Source organism: Bos taurus, chromosome 11 (assembly GCF_002263795.3).
Source record: "Bos taurus isolate L1 Dominette 01449 registration number 42190680 breed Hereford chromosome 11, ARS-UCD2.0, whole genome shotgun sequence".
NCBI lineage: Eukaryota > Metazoa > Chordata > Mammalia > Artiodactyla > Bovidae > Bos > Bos taurus.
This window is the reverse complement of record NC_037338.1, coordinates 66,583,898-66,599,411: the sequence shown is the minus strand read 5'-3', so window position 1 is coordinate 66,599,411 and position 15,514 is coordinate 66,583,898. Positions and strand designations below refer to the sequence as shown.

The window sequence follows — 15,514 nt, the reverse complement described above, 5'->3', positions numbered from 1 at the left end:
TCATACACATACTCTCTCCATGCTGCTGTGCTGCCAAAGGATTAAAAAAAAATACTGCTGGGACATTTCCAGCCATTTCCCACTGGATTTCCACTGTAATACTAAGTATGTCTAATACCAATGCAGAGTACAGGCTAGTTCGGGACAGTGGCATATGTAACACATAGAACTCTTAATAGCAATACTTAATACTTGTTCTCGTTCTTACATGTACTTTCTAATTAAAGTTCAAAGTTTTGGTCAAGGGTTGTGGAGATAATATACAAAAGAATAGTATCATCACAGTCACAATTTAATGAAGTGAGTTCCTTTCATTAAAAAAATGCGTAATATGAATCAAAGAACATGTAGGCTTGTTAAAACAATCTATTACATTTGCAGAATATAATAGTTTTCTTAGGGGTAAAAATTCTTTTATTACATTTCACCTTACTACTTAGAAGAAATATACCCAATACTGGTAAGGTCTGTTTTTATTGAACACTTATTTTTAAAAACTGCAAAAATAGGTGCAAAGATTAGTCTTTCTTATTTCACAGAGTATATTCGAACTGCTGTTTATGACCTGGGTCTAAAATATTCACACACCACTCACTATTAAGGGTCATAATTCAGACAGATTTTCTGAGATAATTCTTTTAATTACAATTGACAGAGAAGAAATGTTTATAAATTTAGAAAACAAATTTATAAATAAAAAACTCAGAAAATAAAGAACTGTTGCTTAAAATAAGAGGTTCCCCCCCAAATAAGAGGATTTGAACTATGCAAACCTGCTACATGTGATTTAAAATGGAAACAATGATAAATTATACTTAATGTGCTAGTAATAATAAATGGTTCCCATGACTGAAAAGTTCTTCATACAGTGTCCGGTGACCACATGTAGAAGTAAAGTCTTTCTCTATAGAGGTCAAAGATTAAAAGTCCTTGATGTGAAATCAGAATCGGTCTGCTGCTCTGCTAGCCACAGCTCGAATATTGCCATAAACCTTTGATGGAGGATTTCCTGCAGGAGAAAATAAAAACACTTATCTTCACAAATATATGTATAGATGCTAGACAGACAATAGCCTGCAACACTGCCTAGGACTTTTTCCCACTGGATCCTCCTTAAATCAACAAAAGAGCCATAAAGAAAACCATATAAATACTCTCCCAATACTTTAAAATCCTAAGTGCCAAAGACACCAGGTTGTCAAAGTATTTCGAAAAGCAGCTGGTCCAGTCAGACCTGGGCATGCGTACTAAGTCACTTCAGTTGTATCTGCCTCTGTGACTCCATGGACTGTAGCCCACCAGGCTCCTCTGTCCATGAGATTCTCCAGGCCAGGATACTGGAGTGGGCTACCATGCCCTCCTCCAGAGGATCCTCCAAACACAGGGACTGAACCTGCATCTCTCATATCTCTTGCACTAGAAGGCGGGTTCTTTACCACTAGCTCCACTTGGGAAGCCCCAGCCTTGGACACCACAGCGGATTCCATGTTTTCCCAACAAGCGCTATAGCCTGCATCTCTGACCACAGGTGACAGTACTTTATGGTCTGAAGATGGGACCAAGTGGGTAATTAAAACGGCTGATGCTAATCAGCAGCTCCCTTTTGGCTGAACCTAAAACACTGCCCCCTGCCCCCCACTCTGGAAGGAGTCCCAGTGCGTCTCCTCAGGGGGACACAGCCATGATGTAAGCAACATGATCCAATAAGCCCTTTCTCTTGGGCTCACAGATGGAATCCAAGCGAAAATATTCCAGCTTCCTCTCTGGGCCAACACTTGCCAACCCCAAGAGTTTCTGCCTGCTACCTTTATCAACTGGGCCCTAAAGTGATATGCAATGTGATCTGAGTTCCTAAATTCTCTATTCCTTTAGAGAAAACAGCAGAGGAAGAGACTGCGGTTACCCAGAATGAGGTTGCAAATGGCGGTTCTTGCCATCTTGATATTTTGAAAAGAACCAAGGATGTGAACTTTCCTGCAAGAGATACAGTGAGACAAGTTAGCCACAAAAAGCATTTACTTAACTAAGTCCCATGATCCAGAAATTCTGGAAAGATGACAGACGGATTCCTACATAAAGGTGGTGGTGATGGCCCAACACTGTAAATATACTACCATCCACTCTGAAAGGAAGGATTTTATGGTAAGTGAATTAAAACCTAAGTTCTTCAAGATTCTTGGTGAATAATGGCTTCCCTCCATTCAGTACTCTGCATACGCTAGGGCTTTATATACATGTTCTTATCATTTAATCCTCACACAAGCTTTATTAGAAGTTATTCCCACATTACAGATGAGAAAGAAGTTTGGGAGAAATCAAAACACCGGGCCAAGATGACACACTGGCAGAACTGAGATTAGATGCAAATTAGATGCATTAACTATACTTAGTTAAAATAATTTGGATTTCAAATGCAAATATTTCTAAAAATGATCTAAATTTCTTCATCACTGAGGATTATCCAGACCCTTTTTAACGTGCATTCCTTGCTGAATGGCTCCAATTAGACTGATATTACAGCATTTTACTTTTTTGAGCTCACCTTCCAAAATATCAGTAAACTTAGGAAACCGAAGCCAAAATCTACAGGGGAAGAACCCTTTCCCAAAGCAGAACCCTCTTCACACCACAGGCTCAGACATTTCTGAAACAAGTAAAACTGAGGCTAAAAACAAGAGAATAAGTTAAAGTCAGTTCAAGATGATCCCCAGGTTTTCTTCCCCACTCTAGGCAACAGGCAACCATCCAACTACCCTTTCTTTTACTCCAGTAAAATTAAGGTGGTAAGCTGCTCACTGGAGAAGGTGAGAGACTTGGGGTCTCGACCAGGGGCACCAGGCACAGCACAAGTAGGAAGACCATGACCAGAACGGAGGCAATGTCATGTGAACGTCCGCACAGAGAAAGACAACTGGCTTCCAGACGTTTGTCAGCAGAAGGACTGGAGAATACGTCTAAGGGGAAGCTGGCCTCAATGGGAAAGACTAAAGATACTGACATCAGGGCTTCCCAAAGGAACAGCCTGGCAATCACCCAAGTGAAGCCCAACAGTCCACCAGTCTCCCCCACCCCCACCTGCAAGTGCCCCGAGCCCAGGGTTTCTAGTCTACTCTTTATGGTCCCACTTTTACACAGGACGCTCTCACTATAAGGAATCAGAACCCGAGGAAAGCATCTAATACAAAAGAGTAGGCGGCGTGACCAGCAGGCGAAGAAAGCGGTACAGAAATTTCTGCAGGGAGAAAAGCAAAACAAAACTAGTGAGATGAGAAAAGCAGTTTTCACTCACTCATGAATCAAGGACAGGGTATTAAGAAAACTGAAAAAAGATTAGAAGATGAAGTTACTAGAAGCAGCTCTGAATGAAAATCATTTACAAGAGTGGAAGACATCTTGAAAACCAGGTCTCACCAATGTCCTTCCTATGCTAAGCCAGCTCCAGGACCATCTGTGCCACCAAAACAAAGCGGGACAAAGAATCCAAGAACCGAGGGGCTCAAACACCGAAGGCCACAAAGGGCAATGGTGAAAAGCCAGGACGGCAGCTGGGGGCCAGGGAGAAGGGGACAGTGCTTTGGGAACAGAAACCTCCAGCAGAGACTTATAAAATGTCTCATATGTCTGAGCCCACCAAGAGGAGATACAGGTATAGCTTTCTAGTCACTGCAACACTGAGGAAGCAGAGAGACACATTCAGAATTATTTCTTCATGTGACAACAAAGGTGCAAAGGACAGATAAACACAGGATACTATCTGGTTCAGCTGTTAATACTCCAGCACCAATTTCACACTCAGACAATACTGAGCGTGAACTGAACAAAACCCACAGAGTACAGGGCATGAACTGAACAAAACCCACAGAGTACAGGGCAAGGCAAGCAAACTGGCCTGCTAAAAGGCTGGCAGGGTGGAGATGGAGGTGGGGATGAAAAAGCACAAGCCTTCCTCTTTCACAGGAGAAAATCAACAGTGAATCTGAGGGAAAAAAATGAAGCTGGTATATAGAGATATTTGGAAATAGAGATAAATAATGTTTAAAGTTTAGCTAGAAAATCTCAGTTTGAAGACTTGAAATTCCCTCCCTCAGAGGAGGTGGAAATGGAAGTAGACAGTGGCAGTTTAAGTATGTGTATATGTAACTTTGATAAAACTGTAAAAGTCAGGCACGAAAGATGAGGAAATAGAGAAGCAAAAGCACATACAGAGTGAGTAGTTTAGCTACTAAAACAACCAAAGCTTCAGGGCAGTAGTTGGAATGGGATGTATGTAGGTCTCCAGACATAGGCAGCATTCTTTCCCATTCGATATACTGAATGTATCTGGAACAAATGGATGTTAGTTTTATATTGTGTTCACATTCTACTCTGCCAGGTTTTCAGCAACTCATCAAAAAGAACATTTACGGGTGCATAGCAGTCCATCTTATGGCTATGTCATAATTAACATGAGTTGCTGCACACATGGATTTCCAACTAGCCTACCTACAGTAAAAAGTGCAGGACGGTGTATCTCTTTGCTGGTACTTGGCACTGGAAAAAACCTACTGCTAACCACCAACAAACTGGAGAAACTTGAAACCACATGCTATCTAAAAGAAGTCATGCACTCAAGACTACATACTGTGTATTTTTACCTATGTGAATTTTAAGAAAAGGCAAAACCCTAGTGACAGAAAGATGAGTGACTGCCTGGCAATCAGGAAGGGCCGCAAAGAAGCACAGGGAACTTTTGGGGTGACACAGCTGAGTGTGGAGGGGTCACAGGACTAGAGAGACTATTTGCCAGGATCTCACTGAATTACATGCCTAAAACAGGTGACTTTAACTGAATGAAAATCATACTGTAATACAGCTATTTAAAAAATGAATTTGACAAGGAGATTTTAACCCAAGCCTTAGAAAATAATACTTGGTGGTGGTTTAGTCTCTAAGTTGTGTCTTACTCTTGCGACCCCATGGACTAGCCTGCCAGGCTCCTGTCCATGGGATACTCCGGGCAAGAATACTGGAGTGGGTTGCCATTTCCTTTTCCAGGGCATCTTCCCGGCCCAGGAAGCAAACCCAGGTCTCCTGCATTGCAGGCAAATTCTTTACCATCTAAGTTACAAGGGCAGCTTTTATAAATTATAAACTTAATATAATGTCCTAACAATAATTAGAATTACAGCAAATCAGTTACATTTTAAAACTTCTAAATTAAAAAACTATTAGGACTGTATATGATATTTCAAAGTATGGGAAATTTCTAGTTCAAGAGAGCTTTTCCCATGACTCTGGAGCCCCATCTCCAGGCTCAAGTCATGAAAGGTCAATGCTGTAACACACTTACCTTTAGGTAAACAGGGCCACCAATGCAGCGTTAACAGTTTTCCACTTAAGCATAAAAAACAGTCTAAAATTTAGATTTGAAAATAATAGCCCCTCAGCTCAGAGCAAAGATGAGATGACTTAAAATAAAATTATTTCTGGATTTAGTAGCAGGCAGATCCCTCCTCCTCAGTCAACTGCTTCGTTTCCCAACTTCTCGGCACTGTATAATCTCTGCGCCATCTGCCAGTAACCCCAAGCTGGTAACGGAGCGGCTTCACCCGCAGGCAGAGAAGGGTAATCCTAGCTTGACTTCCTGCACCCTTATTTTAAGCCCATATCATCTTATTGATGTTCATATATAACTGCTCTGTAGTTTTCCCAACAACGTGCAACACTCATCTTCCCTTTATGAAAGGCCTTTATATGTTCGTGCATGCACATGTGTATATATACGTTTGTTTTTATTTTTTTATTGAAGGATAATTGCTTTACAGAATTTTGTTGTTTTCTGTCAAACCTCAACATCAATCAGCCATAGGTATACATATATCCCCTCCTTTTTGAACCTCCCTCTCATCGCCCTCCCCATCCCACCCCTCTAGGTTGATACAGAGCCCCTGTTAGAGTGTCCTGAGCCATACAGCAAATTGGCTATCTATTTTACATATGGTAATGTAAGTTTCCATGTTACTCTTTCCATACATCTCACCTTGTCCTCCCCTCTCCCATGTCCATAAGACTATTCTCTTTTTGAAGCAAAGACTCATGATGGCATTGAACACGTGTACTTCTTGCTCTCCTCTACGGATTTAATACGCTCCCGTGATACTATTTAAATATTCCCCTGTCATGTAATTTAACAGTGATTCTCAACATTTCCTTCATTGCAAATTGAGAAAAAAGCTATAACATCTAAAGATTTTTCTCAACTAAATCTGCTCTCAGAGTAGGTAACTGTTCAGCCAAAAGCATATCCTCACAAGGATTTAGGGGTTAACGTCATGCATAAATACAATCTTAATCACTTCTTGAAACTAGCAAAAGACCATATGTAAATTATGACAATAGTTTTCTCAAGATCACATACTTACACGTCAGCTAAAACTATCCGCGTCCGGGTCACGTTCTCAATGGTGAATTTGGTTTTTCCTCCTTTGCCAGCAATTCTGCCTATTGCCCTGGACAGGTGGTCTCCCTTTAAAGGTTTAACTAAATGAGAAAAGCAAGACCTCAGGAAGGAAGCCATTGCAGCATTACCCACTTCCACAGATGTTTAATCATTAGCCAAATTTCCCTCCTAAAAGACCCAAAACATGCATTTTTTAAAAAGCTGCTAAGAATACAGCTCAACTGATGCTACCGGAAAGCTGAGAGTCATGCAGAATACAAAGTCAGCAGTACAAAAGTACCATCCAGGAGTTCATACAAAAAGACCACCATACACTCACCATCTGTAATTTCAAAAGACTCTAGAAAGAGGTCATCCAGTCTAATAAGGGCAAGTGCGTCCTACAATACAGAAATACACACTATGAGGTGCTTCCATTCAAGTACCTGTGTGAGTGCGTGAGTGTTACGCTAACTCATAAATTGTAAAACTAGAACACTCAAAAAACAAAAAAATGCCCAAATCTATCAAAACATTCATGTGGAGTGTTTTCTGAGCCCCCATTTCAGCTATCATGAAATCACTCACCTCCACCTGAAACCCAAGAATGAAGGCTTTCACAAAATCAGCTGCTTTTGTCAGGGCGCTAACATCTTTAGTTTCTTTACAAGTCTGTTTAAAAAAAAAAAAAGGTGGGGTAAGAGGCACAAATTATAGCTGGAAATGAAAACGGCAACATTCTAGCAAACTACTAGGACTGACCTTACCCATTATTGCAATTTCCTTCACCATCACCCTTCCCAATATATTCTCTGTGACCCAGTTTTTGGTGACCTAAGTACTGTGTTTAGTTTTCAAAACAAAACTTGGCTAGCTCCAGGGCTGGGCAGTTCCCCCCAAACACTGTCAAAAGACCGACTGCACTCCATGGCTGATCTGACTCTGGAGCTACTGGCGAGATCCCTCCACTCACTCCCACTCTGAAGGACCTCCGTCCTCAGTTCATTCCCATCCAAGCTGGTCCTCTTCAGTGCCATCTCCCTGGGAGTCCAGGTCTCACTTCAACCACCATTCCTGTGCTGATGTTTCTTTCCCAAAGCAACAACTCTAGTACTAACTACCAAGAACGGCTTAAGCAATGATCCTGCCCTCAAAGATTTTATTTGATAATCACAGAAATAGGCGCTCTTCATGAAATGCCAACCCCTGTAAATGACATGACACTGCAAAGGTGCTTGACACAGTATAGCTCTGATCTTCATGTCAACCTAAATTTAAGCAAGATAAGTACTTTTACATTAGAGGAAACTCAAGTACCAAAATGAAAACGTAAAATCTGAACACGGATCTGATTCCAAAACCATGAGTTCTGCTCTCCCACACAGACTCACAGTTGAGTTGAGGAGACTGTGTGCGTATTTGACAACTTTGAAACCTTGCAGGGTTGTGTAAAAGCACATTTAAAACTATAGATTCCAGGCCCAATTCCATATGTGACCTCAGGCAAGTCTCATGAATGCTCTAAGCCTTAAGTTTTCTTATCTGTAAAATAAATTGGAACAGAAGAGCCTGAGAGGTCCCTACTAGCACTGATGACTTTGCCCAAGATACTCCTTGGCCAGTTTCCTCACATCTATTAGATAGGGTATGTTATCTGCCTCACAGGGCTGTTCTCAAGACCAAAATGATGTAATGCCTGCCAAAGCACCACTATGTGGCACACACTGGCACAGAGCAGTATCAACAAATGTCAGAGGAGTCCAAACTGATGGTGCTGTAATACATAATCAAGAGATTCTGACAACTTCTTTATTAAGCCTTTTATCAATCAGCAAAACGTAAGTTTAAGCCCTGAAGACTAGACTGAAAAAATGGACTGACAGTAAAGGAGAAAGAACTTGAGCTAGACTCTAAAAGATGATGAAACTGAAGTAGGAAGGAAAAGGAAGTAGGGAGAAGGCCTTCACAGAGCAAATCCATCCATTAAGGAGGGACAAGGAAAATGTTCAAAGCAATGGTAAGAGGACTTGAGAATGAGACTCCTAATTCAAAGGCAAATTCAAATACTTTTATCTTTCAGAGATACTGAAGATATCAATAAAAGCAGTGTGGTCTGGGAAAATTAATCTGGCTCTGGCAAAAAGGATGGAGAAGCGAAATGAGATTTAAAGAGAATAAAAAAAGCAAACTTATAAGCAGACAAGAAGTTCTGGCAGAAAACCAAAAAAACCTAAATTAAACTGAGAACAAAGAGAAATTCTGTCAAGTTCTGTATTTTAAACTCTGCCAACTATTTAAAACAGTGCCCCTCTGCTTTGCTCCATTATTCTAATCCCTCAACAGAAATAAGTCTTATAACAGCCCTGATAATGATAATTAATTTTGGTCACTGATTCTGATGCAAAATTGGAACCCACAGGAAAAAACCCCAAAGTCTATTAATTTTAATTGTCCACTTGCTAGACTGACATCATGCAATGAATAAACAAATATTTTTACATAATTTACACTTACTCTCAAAACTTGTTTTTTCCTAAAAAGTAACACTAAAATATAGTACCTGTACTGCAGCAAGTACTTCGGCTGCTCATTTACATACATCTGTTTACGATAACCTCTTTATTAACCCTTTAATCAATCAACACAGAACACTATTAAAAATGTGCTGAGACGCAGCTGGTATTTTAGTATAATTTCAGGTCAAACTGGAAGAAACTCATTCAACAAGGTAAGTCCCACTAAGAATTCCTAGAAAGTCTATTCTTTCTTCCTAGGACAGAAAAACCCCAGCATATTTTAAAGTGGTTAATAGTCTCCTTACTCTGATTTCAACATTTCTCGATTTCAAGTTAAAGCGTATCTGAAGTCCCAAATGCTCCACAATAGGAGTAAATATCTTCAGCCAGTTCTCTTTTAGTGGCGTGTATCTGTTAGCTGGGACTGGAATTTTCCTGGTTTCTTCTTTCCCACTCTATGACAAAAGAAAACACAACTCAGCAGTTGTCTAAAGGAATGAGGATGAAGTTGTAAAACAACTGATCCTCAAAAAGCGTCCTTTAATTGGACAGATTAAACACCAGGAGAGTCGCCGCTCTGAGCTTCACTCCAGAAAAAGCGTCAACATCACCCAGAGGCCACCGGCCCGACCCGTCTCTGGCCCCAGCCCCGTTCCTGTTCCTCGGTCCCAGCCAGTACCAGGAACCCGTCCCCGGAGAGGGGCGGGAAGACGGGCCTCTTAGCGGGTCGGGCTTCCTCGGTGTCCATGCAGGTCGCGTCGCCTCCCTCCTCCTGCGTGGACGGCTGCTCGGCCTGCCGTTTCTTCGCCCGCCGGCCACCTTTGCGGGTGACCTGACTGAAGCCGTCCTCGGCCAACGGGCTCTGTGCCTCCATCACGCTTTCCATTCTCCAGAACCTCCAGCCCAACCTCAACTTCCAGCTCCAACACGTGCGAGGCTATACCACGCAGGCGCGCCTCGCAGGCCCCAACCTCCGCCAACCAGCCCCAGGGCTCCGCCCTCTTTCCTAAGACATCCCCAGCAGGGGACCTAAAGCGGGAGTTTGTGCGTGTTTGTTGTGAGGGGGAAGGGCTGTCCTAAAATATGCCTGATTCTTAGGTTCGCCTTCTGCCCCCACCTCTCGCAGTCAGCACGCTTTATAACACATAATCTGTATCTGTACGAAAGGCAATAGGTAAATCCATAAAGAAGTTTGTGTTGTTGGGGAAGGAAACTCTTGTATGCCTGCACTAGAGCATCCGGCATTATCTGAGAAACCTAAAACTACTTGTTAGGGTTCTAGGGGCGCCTACGGCAAGCGGGAGGGACAAACTAGCCATAACGTTTGGACTCTGGTTTCCAGGTTAGTTTTGTCAGGGTTAGTCGGCTGTGTCCCGTTTGGCGGAGGCGAAATCTCTCGGCTGGACCATGTCGGCCTTCGAGAAGCCTCAGATCATCTCCCATATCCAGAAGAGCCTCAGTTATACGGTGTTTGACTGTAAGTGGATGCCCTGCAGCGCCAAATTTGTGACCATGGGCAACTTCGCACGGGGCACCGGCGTCATTCAGCTGTACGAGATCCAGCAAGGGGACCTAAAGCTGCTGCGGGAGGTGGGTGCCGGCTCGAGACCTCCCAGTTCCAAGATCTGGGACTGCTGCTGGAGGGGAGTGCGGATCTTTGGGGCGGGAGTTGTGCGTTCCTTTTTGCCAGAGCCTTTGTCCAGCGTCCCCTCAAAGCGCTGCTGAAGCTGCGCGGGAATAGCGAAATTGACCGCAGATTGAGGAATAATTCGGACGTAAAACGCTTTGGTTCGAGACCTGAATTCTCATCGGGTCCCTTCCTCCAGCCATCTCCACCCCTCTCCCAGTCCAGTGCGAGGTCCCTGGAGGTGACGTTATGACTTCACATTTCAATTCGAGGCGTTTCTGTGCAGTGCGCGTGTGTTTGTGGAGAGTCTTTTATTTTTTTATTTTTGAATTTTATTTTTAATATAAATGTATTTATTTTAATTGGAGGCTAATTACTTTACAGTATTGTATTGGTTTTGCCATACATCAACATGAATCCGCCACGGATGTATACGTGTTCCCCATCCTGAACCCCTCTCGCACCTCCCTCCCCGTACCATCCCTCTGGTCATCCCAGTGCACCAGCCCCAGCATCCTGTATCATGCATCGAACCTGGACTGGTGATTCGTTTCATATCTGATATTATACATGTTTCAGTGCCATTCTCCCAAATCATCCCACCCTCTCCCTCTCCCACAGAGTCCAAAAGACTGTTCTATACGTCTGTGTCTGTTTTACTGTCTTGCATACAGGGTTATCGTTACCATCTTTCTAAATTCCATATATATGCGTTAGTATACTGTATTGGTGTTTTTCTTTCTGGCTTACTTCACTCTGTATATAGGCTCCAGTTTCATCCACCTCATCAGAACTGATTCAAATGTATTATTTTTAATGGCTGAGTAATACTCCATTGTGTATATGTACCACAGCTTTCTTATCCATTCGTCTGCTGGTGGACATCTAGGTTACTTCCATGTCCTGTCTATTATAAACAGTGCTGCCATGAAGATTGGGGTACACGTGTCTCTTTCAATTCTGGTTTTCCTTGGTGCATATGCCCAGCAGTGGGATTGCTGGGTCACTTTGACTTTTCACTTTCATGCATTGGAGAAGGAAATGGCAACCCACTCCAGTGTTCTTGCCTGGAGAATCTCAGGGACAGAGGAGCCTGGTGGGCTGCCGTCTATGGGGTTGCACAGAGTCGGACATGACTGAAGCAACTTAGCAGCAGCAGCAAGGCAGTTCTATTTCCAGTTTTTTAAGGAATCTCCACACTGTTCTCCATAGTGGCTGTACTAGTTCGCATTCCCACCAACAGTGTAAGAGGGTTCCCTTTTCTCCACACCCTCTCCAGCATTTATTGCTGGTAGACTTTTGGATCGCAGCCATTCTGACTGGCATGAAATGGTACCTCATTGTGGTTTTGATTTGCATTTCTCTGATACTGAGTGATGCTGAGCATTTTTTCATGTGTTTGTTAGCCATCTGTATGTCTTCTTTGGAGAAATGTCTGTTGAGTTCTTTGGCCCATTTTTTGATTGGGTCGTTTATTTTTCTGGAATTGAGCTGCAAGAGTTGCTTGTATATTTTTGAGACTAGTTCTTTGTCTGTGGAGAGTCTTTTAATAGGTACAAGATAGTAAAGTACTTGGTCATACAAGCAGAGCCAAAGCAGGCACTAGGATGCCTGCTATGTAATTGGAGGAGACAATCCAAAACAATTACTCTTTCAACAAGTGTCAATTGATTGCCTGGTATTCTCCGGCTAGTAAATGACAGACAATGTCCCTGATTATTATGGAGTTTTTTTTCTAGTGGGAGAGAGAATCAATTAAATAATCAAACTAACAATACATAAAACACAAACTGAGATGAATTCTCTAATGTAAAGGCACATGGTTCTATGAGAGTAAAAACAAAACCAGAAAACCAGATTTGCATTGAGTAAAAGCTGCTGCTGCTGCTAAGTTGCTTCAGTCGTGTCCGACTCTGTGCTACCCCGTAGACAGCAGCCTATCAGGCTCCTCCAACCTTGGGATTCTCCAGGCAAGAATGCTGGAGTAGGTTGCCATTTCCTTCTCCAATTCGTGAAAGTGAAAAGTGAAAGTGAAGTCACTTAGTCGTGTCGGACTCTTAGCGACCCCATGTACTGCAGCCTACCAGGCTCCTCCGTCCATGGGAGTTTCCAGGCAAGAGTACTGGAGTGGGGTGCCATCGCCTTCTCCAGAGTAAAAGCTAACTAGGTCAAATTAGGAGTTGAGGTTTACAAGAGGAAACAGCTCAGCAATGAGGGAGAGAGATTATCTCCTTTTGGAACAAAACAGCAGAGAGGAGGCCTTGCAGATGCTGTAGATCATTTAAAAGATTTATGCCTGTTTTTGTAAGAAAAATGGGACATAAGTGAAGGGCTTTAAGCAGCTTGTGGCAAGGTTAGGTTTACAAGTGTTGTAAAGATTACACTAATGGAAGAATTGGAGAATAATGATATTAACATTTTTATATCTGTTTTCCAGTTTTTAAATGCCTTTATTTGGGTTGCCTAGAAAAAAAAATCAGTTATATTCAGATGTTAGCATTGTCATAGACTACAGGGAAGTTTGTAACTCCAGGGACCAAGAACTATGGAGAGAATCTGCTTGGAGGAGTTAGGGCCTCAACTGATAGGCAAAGGATGCATACACTTTCTCTAGAAAAGCTTAGATTAGAAAGTATGTAAGGCCTCATCCCGTTTTAAATTCTATGAATGCTACTTTTCTTGTTCAGATTGTCTTTGCTAGCCAGGCACTCTGCTCCTAAACACGGCATGTTCTTTCCTACCTTTCCTTACGTTTTTCATCACTTAGCCCCCAGTCACCTGTTGCTATTCTGAGATCCAGTTCAGATTATTTGACTGTTGACATCTCATTCCTGATCCCCACATAAAGTAACTTTTCTTTATTGCTTTCCTGTGGTACATAAGTACCATTATTATCTGTGCTAGAAATATATCCTTCTGTCCCATGTATCTCTAATTAGATTGTAAACTCCCAGAGAGTAAGGACAGTTCTTTCTTTAGTGTGGTATAAAAGGAGCAGCCACTCAATCAATGACTTGTTAAAAGAATGAGTGAATTTATGTCTGTAAAAGGATATAACTTGGAACATTTAAATATTGATTTATTAATCACTAATTGATTGAGGCCAGGAGTTTGAACACGTAGGAAACATTGAAACTGGAGAAAGAATATGGTGAACTATTGGGAATAAATACTAGTCAAAACTCAACCAGAGTTGAGTTTTGTGACATATTTTTAGTAGGGCTTTATGACTTGTGTACATTTCATGAATACACTTGTTCTATAAAGAGAAATCGTGTTCTTTGTCTCTTCTAGAGTTCTGGAAGATTCTAGCAGCATTTTTCTTGGAATAATTTTGCTTTTTAACTAAAGTAATGTATGTTCATGATAGAATATACCAAAAATATAGTTAGGGAAAAGAAGTAAATTGATGTCACCCACTTTTTATATTTTCACCTGTATCCTTTGAGTCTTCTCTTTTTCTACCATAAATTTTCCATTGAGAACCTGTCGTTTCAAGGTACTATGATAAAGAAGGACCAGAAATACTTGAAAGATGAGTCCTTCCTCCTAAACAGCCTACTGCCTAAAGTGAGGGTAAAACAAATGCACAGATTTGAGAGCTTACATTGTGTTTGGCTGTGATGATGCCGTGGAAAAGAATATAGGCTAAGAACAGTCCCAGTGATTCTCAGCTCTTACTGTGCACCAGGAGCATCTGAATGTGCATCGTTACTGTTGTGTTGTGTGTTCTTGGGTGTACGTGTTGTAAAATATTCATGCCTTGGTTCCACCCCTGGAAACTGATGCACTTGGACTCTTTCTTGCCTCTAGACTAGTTTGAGTCCCAGACATTAGTATTTTTTAAACTTCCAACAGATGATTCTAATGAGTAGTAGGGTTGACTGTCTTCATTGTTCAGTCACTAAGTTGTGTCTTATTCTTTTGCAAATCCATGAACTGCAGCCTGCCAGGCTCCTTCTGTCCATGGGGTTTCCCAGGCAAGAATACTGGAGTGGATTGCCATTTCCTCCTCCAGGGGGTCGTCCTCACCCAGGGATCAAACCCAAGCCTCCTGCATTGGCAGGCGGGTTCTTTACCATGGAGCCACATAGGTACCTTTGGAGCTTCCCAAATGCATTTTCCTTTCTTTTCCCTCTTTTTCCCTCTTCTAGAGCTAAGTTAGTTTCTAGCTATCATTGTGCTAGTTGAATTATTGGTTAAAAAATTAGGAAACATAAAATATTAGGAAACTTGATTTTATCCTTGTAGAACTACCTCAAGCCTTGTGCTCGAGTCCTTGGGTGCAGGATAAAAAGGAAGGAAGAAAATGGGTCTTTGTTGGTGCCTCCTTATCACTAATCAGATAGATAGGGAATGAAGGCAGGGTCTTCGTATACAATTGAGTAGTTTGTTAAACTGCACACAGGTATCTGGCCAAGGGTTCAAGTGAAGGCTGAAATCCATCTCTCTCCAGCTTTTCCCCTCCTGTGCGAAACTTCCATCAGCCTGTAGAGGGCGCCTTCCACAGTCCCACCCCCACACCACCCCCACACCCCCACCTCCCCACTCCCCCCACTGCCCCAACCACCACCACTTGGCCCAAAGGACTAGGGGTGGCCCTGAAAAGTGCCACATTTGGGGATGTTTACACTTTAAAAATTAGTAATAATCTAATAAAGTTCTGCTTTTTTAGCCCCTGTGCCACTGAATTTACTGCTTGTTAACATTTGGTTGACTAAACCTTTTAATGTTAATTAAGTAGTGCCAGGATGTGGAGGAGGAAATACTGACAAGCTGTACTAGACCCACCCACAGATAGAACAAAAATAGCTCTGCTGGAATTATCGATCATGGCTTCCTTAATCACCTTAACTTAGAGCAAAGAGAACCAACAACTGGGGGTCAAATATGTCTGTCATCCACAGTCATTTTCAGTATCATAGCAAAAGTTAATATATTCTAATTTACTTT

At 42.1% G+C, this 15,514-nt stretch overlaps 2 protein-coding genes across 2 annotated transcripts in view; one reads left to right on the top strand and one right to left on the bottom strand.

Moving 5' to 3' along the window:
• Positions 1–573: 573 nt before the first annotated feature.
• On the bottom strand, positions 574–9,859 carry PNO1 (partner of NOB1 homolog). The gene is given in 7 exon segments (NM_183085.1): positions 574–1,009; positions 1,904–1,974; positions 6,402–6,519; positions 6,759–6,819; positions 7,007–7,090; positions 9,240–9,389; positions 9,614–9,859. Coding segments are annotated over 7 exon segments (759 nt in total). The 5' UTR covers positions 9,821–9,859; the 3' UTR covers positions 574–941.
• Positions 9,860–10,297: 438 nt separating this feature from the next.
• Positions 10,298–15,514, top strand: part of DNAAF10 (dynein axonemal assembly factor 10) — a 29,006-nt gene continuing 23,789 nt past the window's right edge. Inside the window, exon 1 of the mRNA NM_001046465.1 lies at positions 10,298–10,524. Within this exon, the coding sequence (NP_001039930.1) occupies positions 10,342–10,524 (183 nt within the window). The 5' untranslated portion in view covers positions 10,298–10,341. The remainder of the gene's footprint in view (positions 10,525–15,514) is intronic.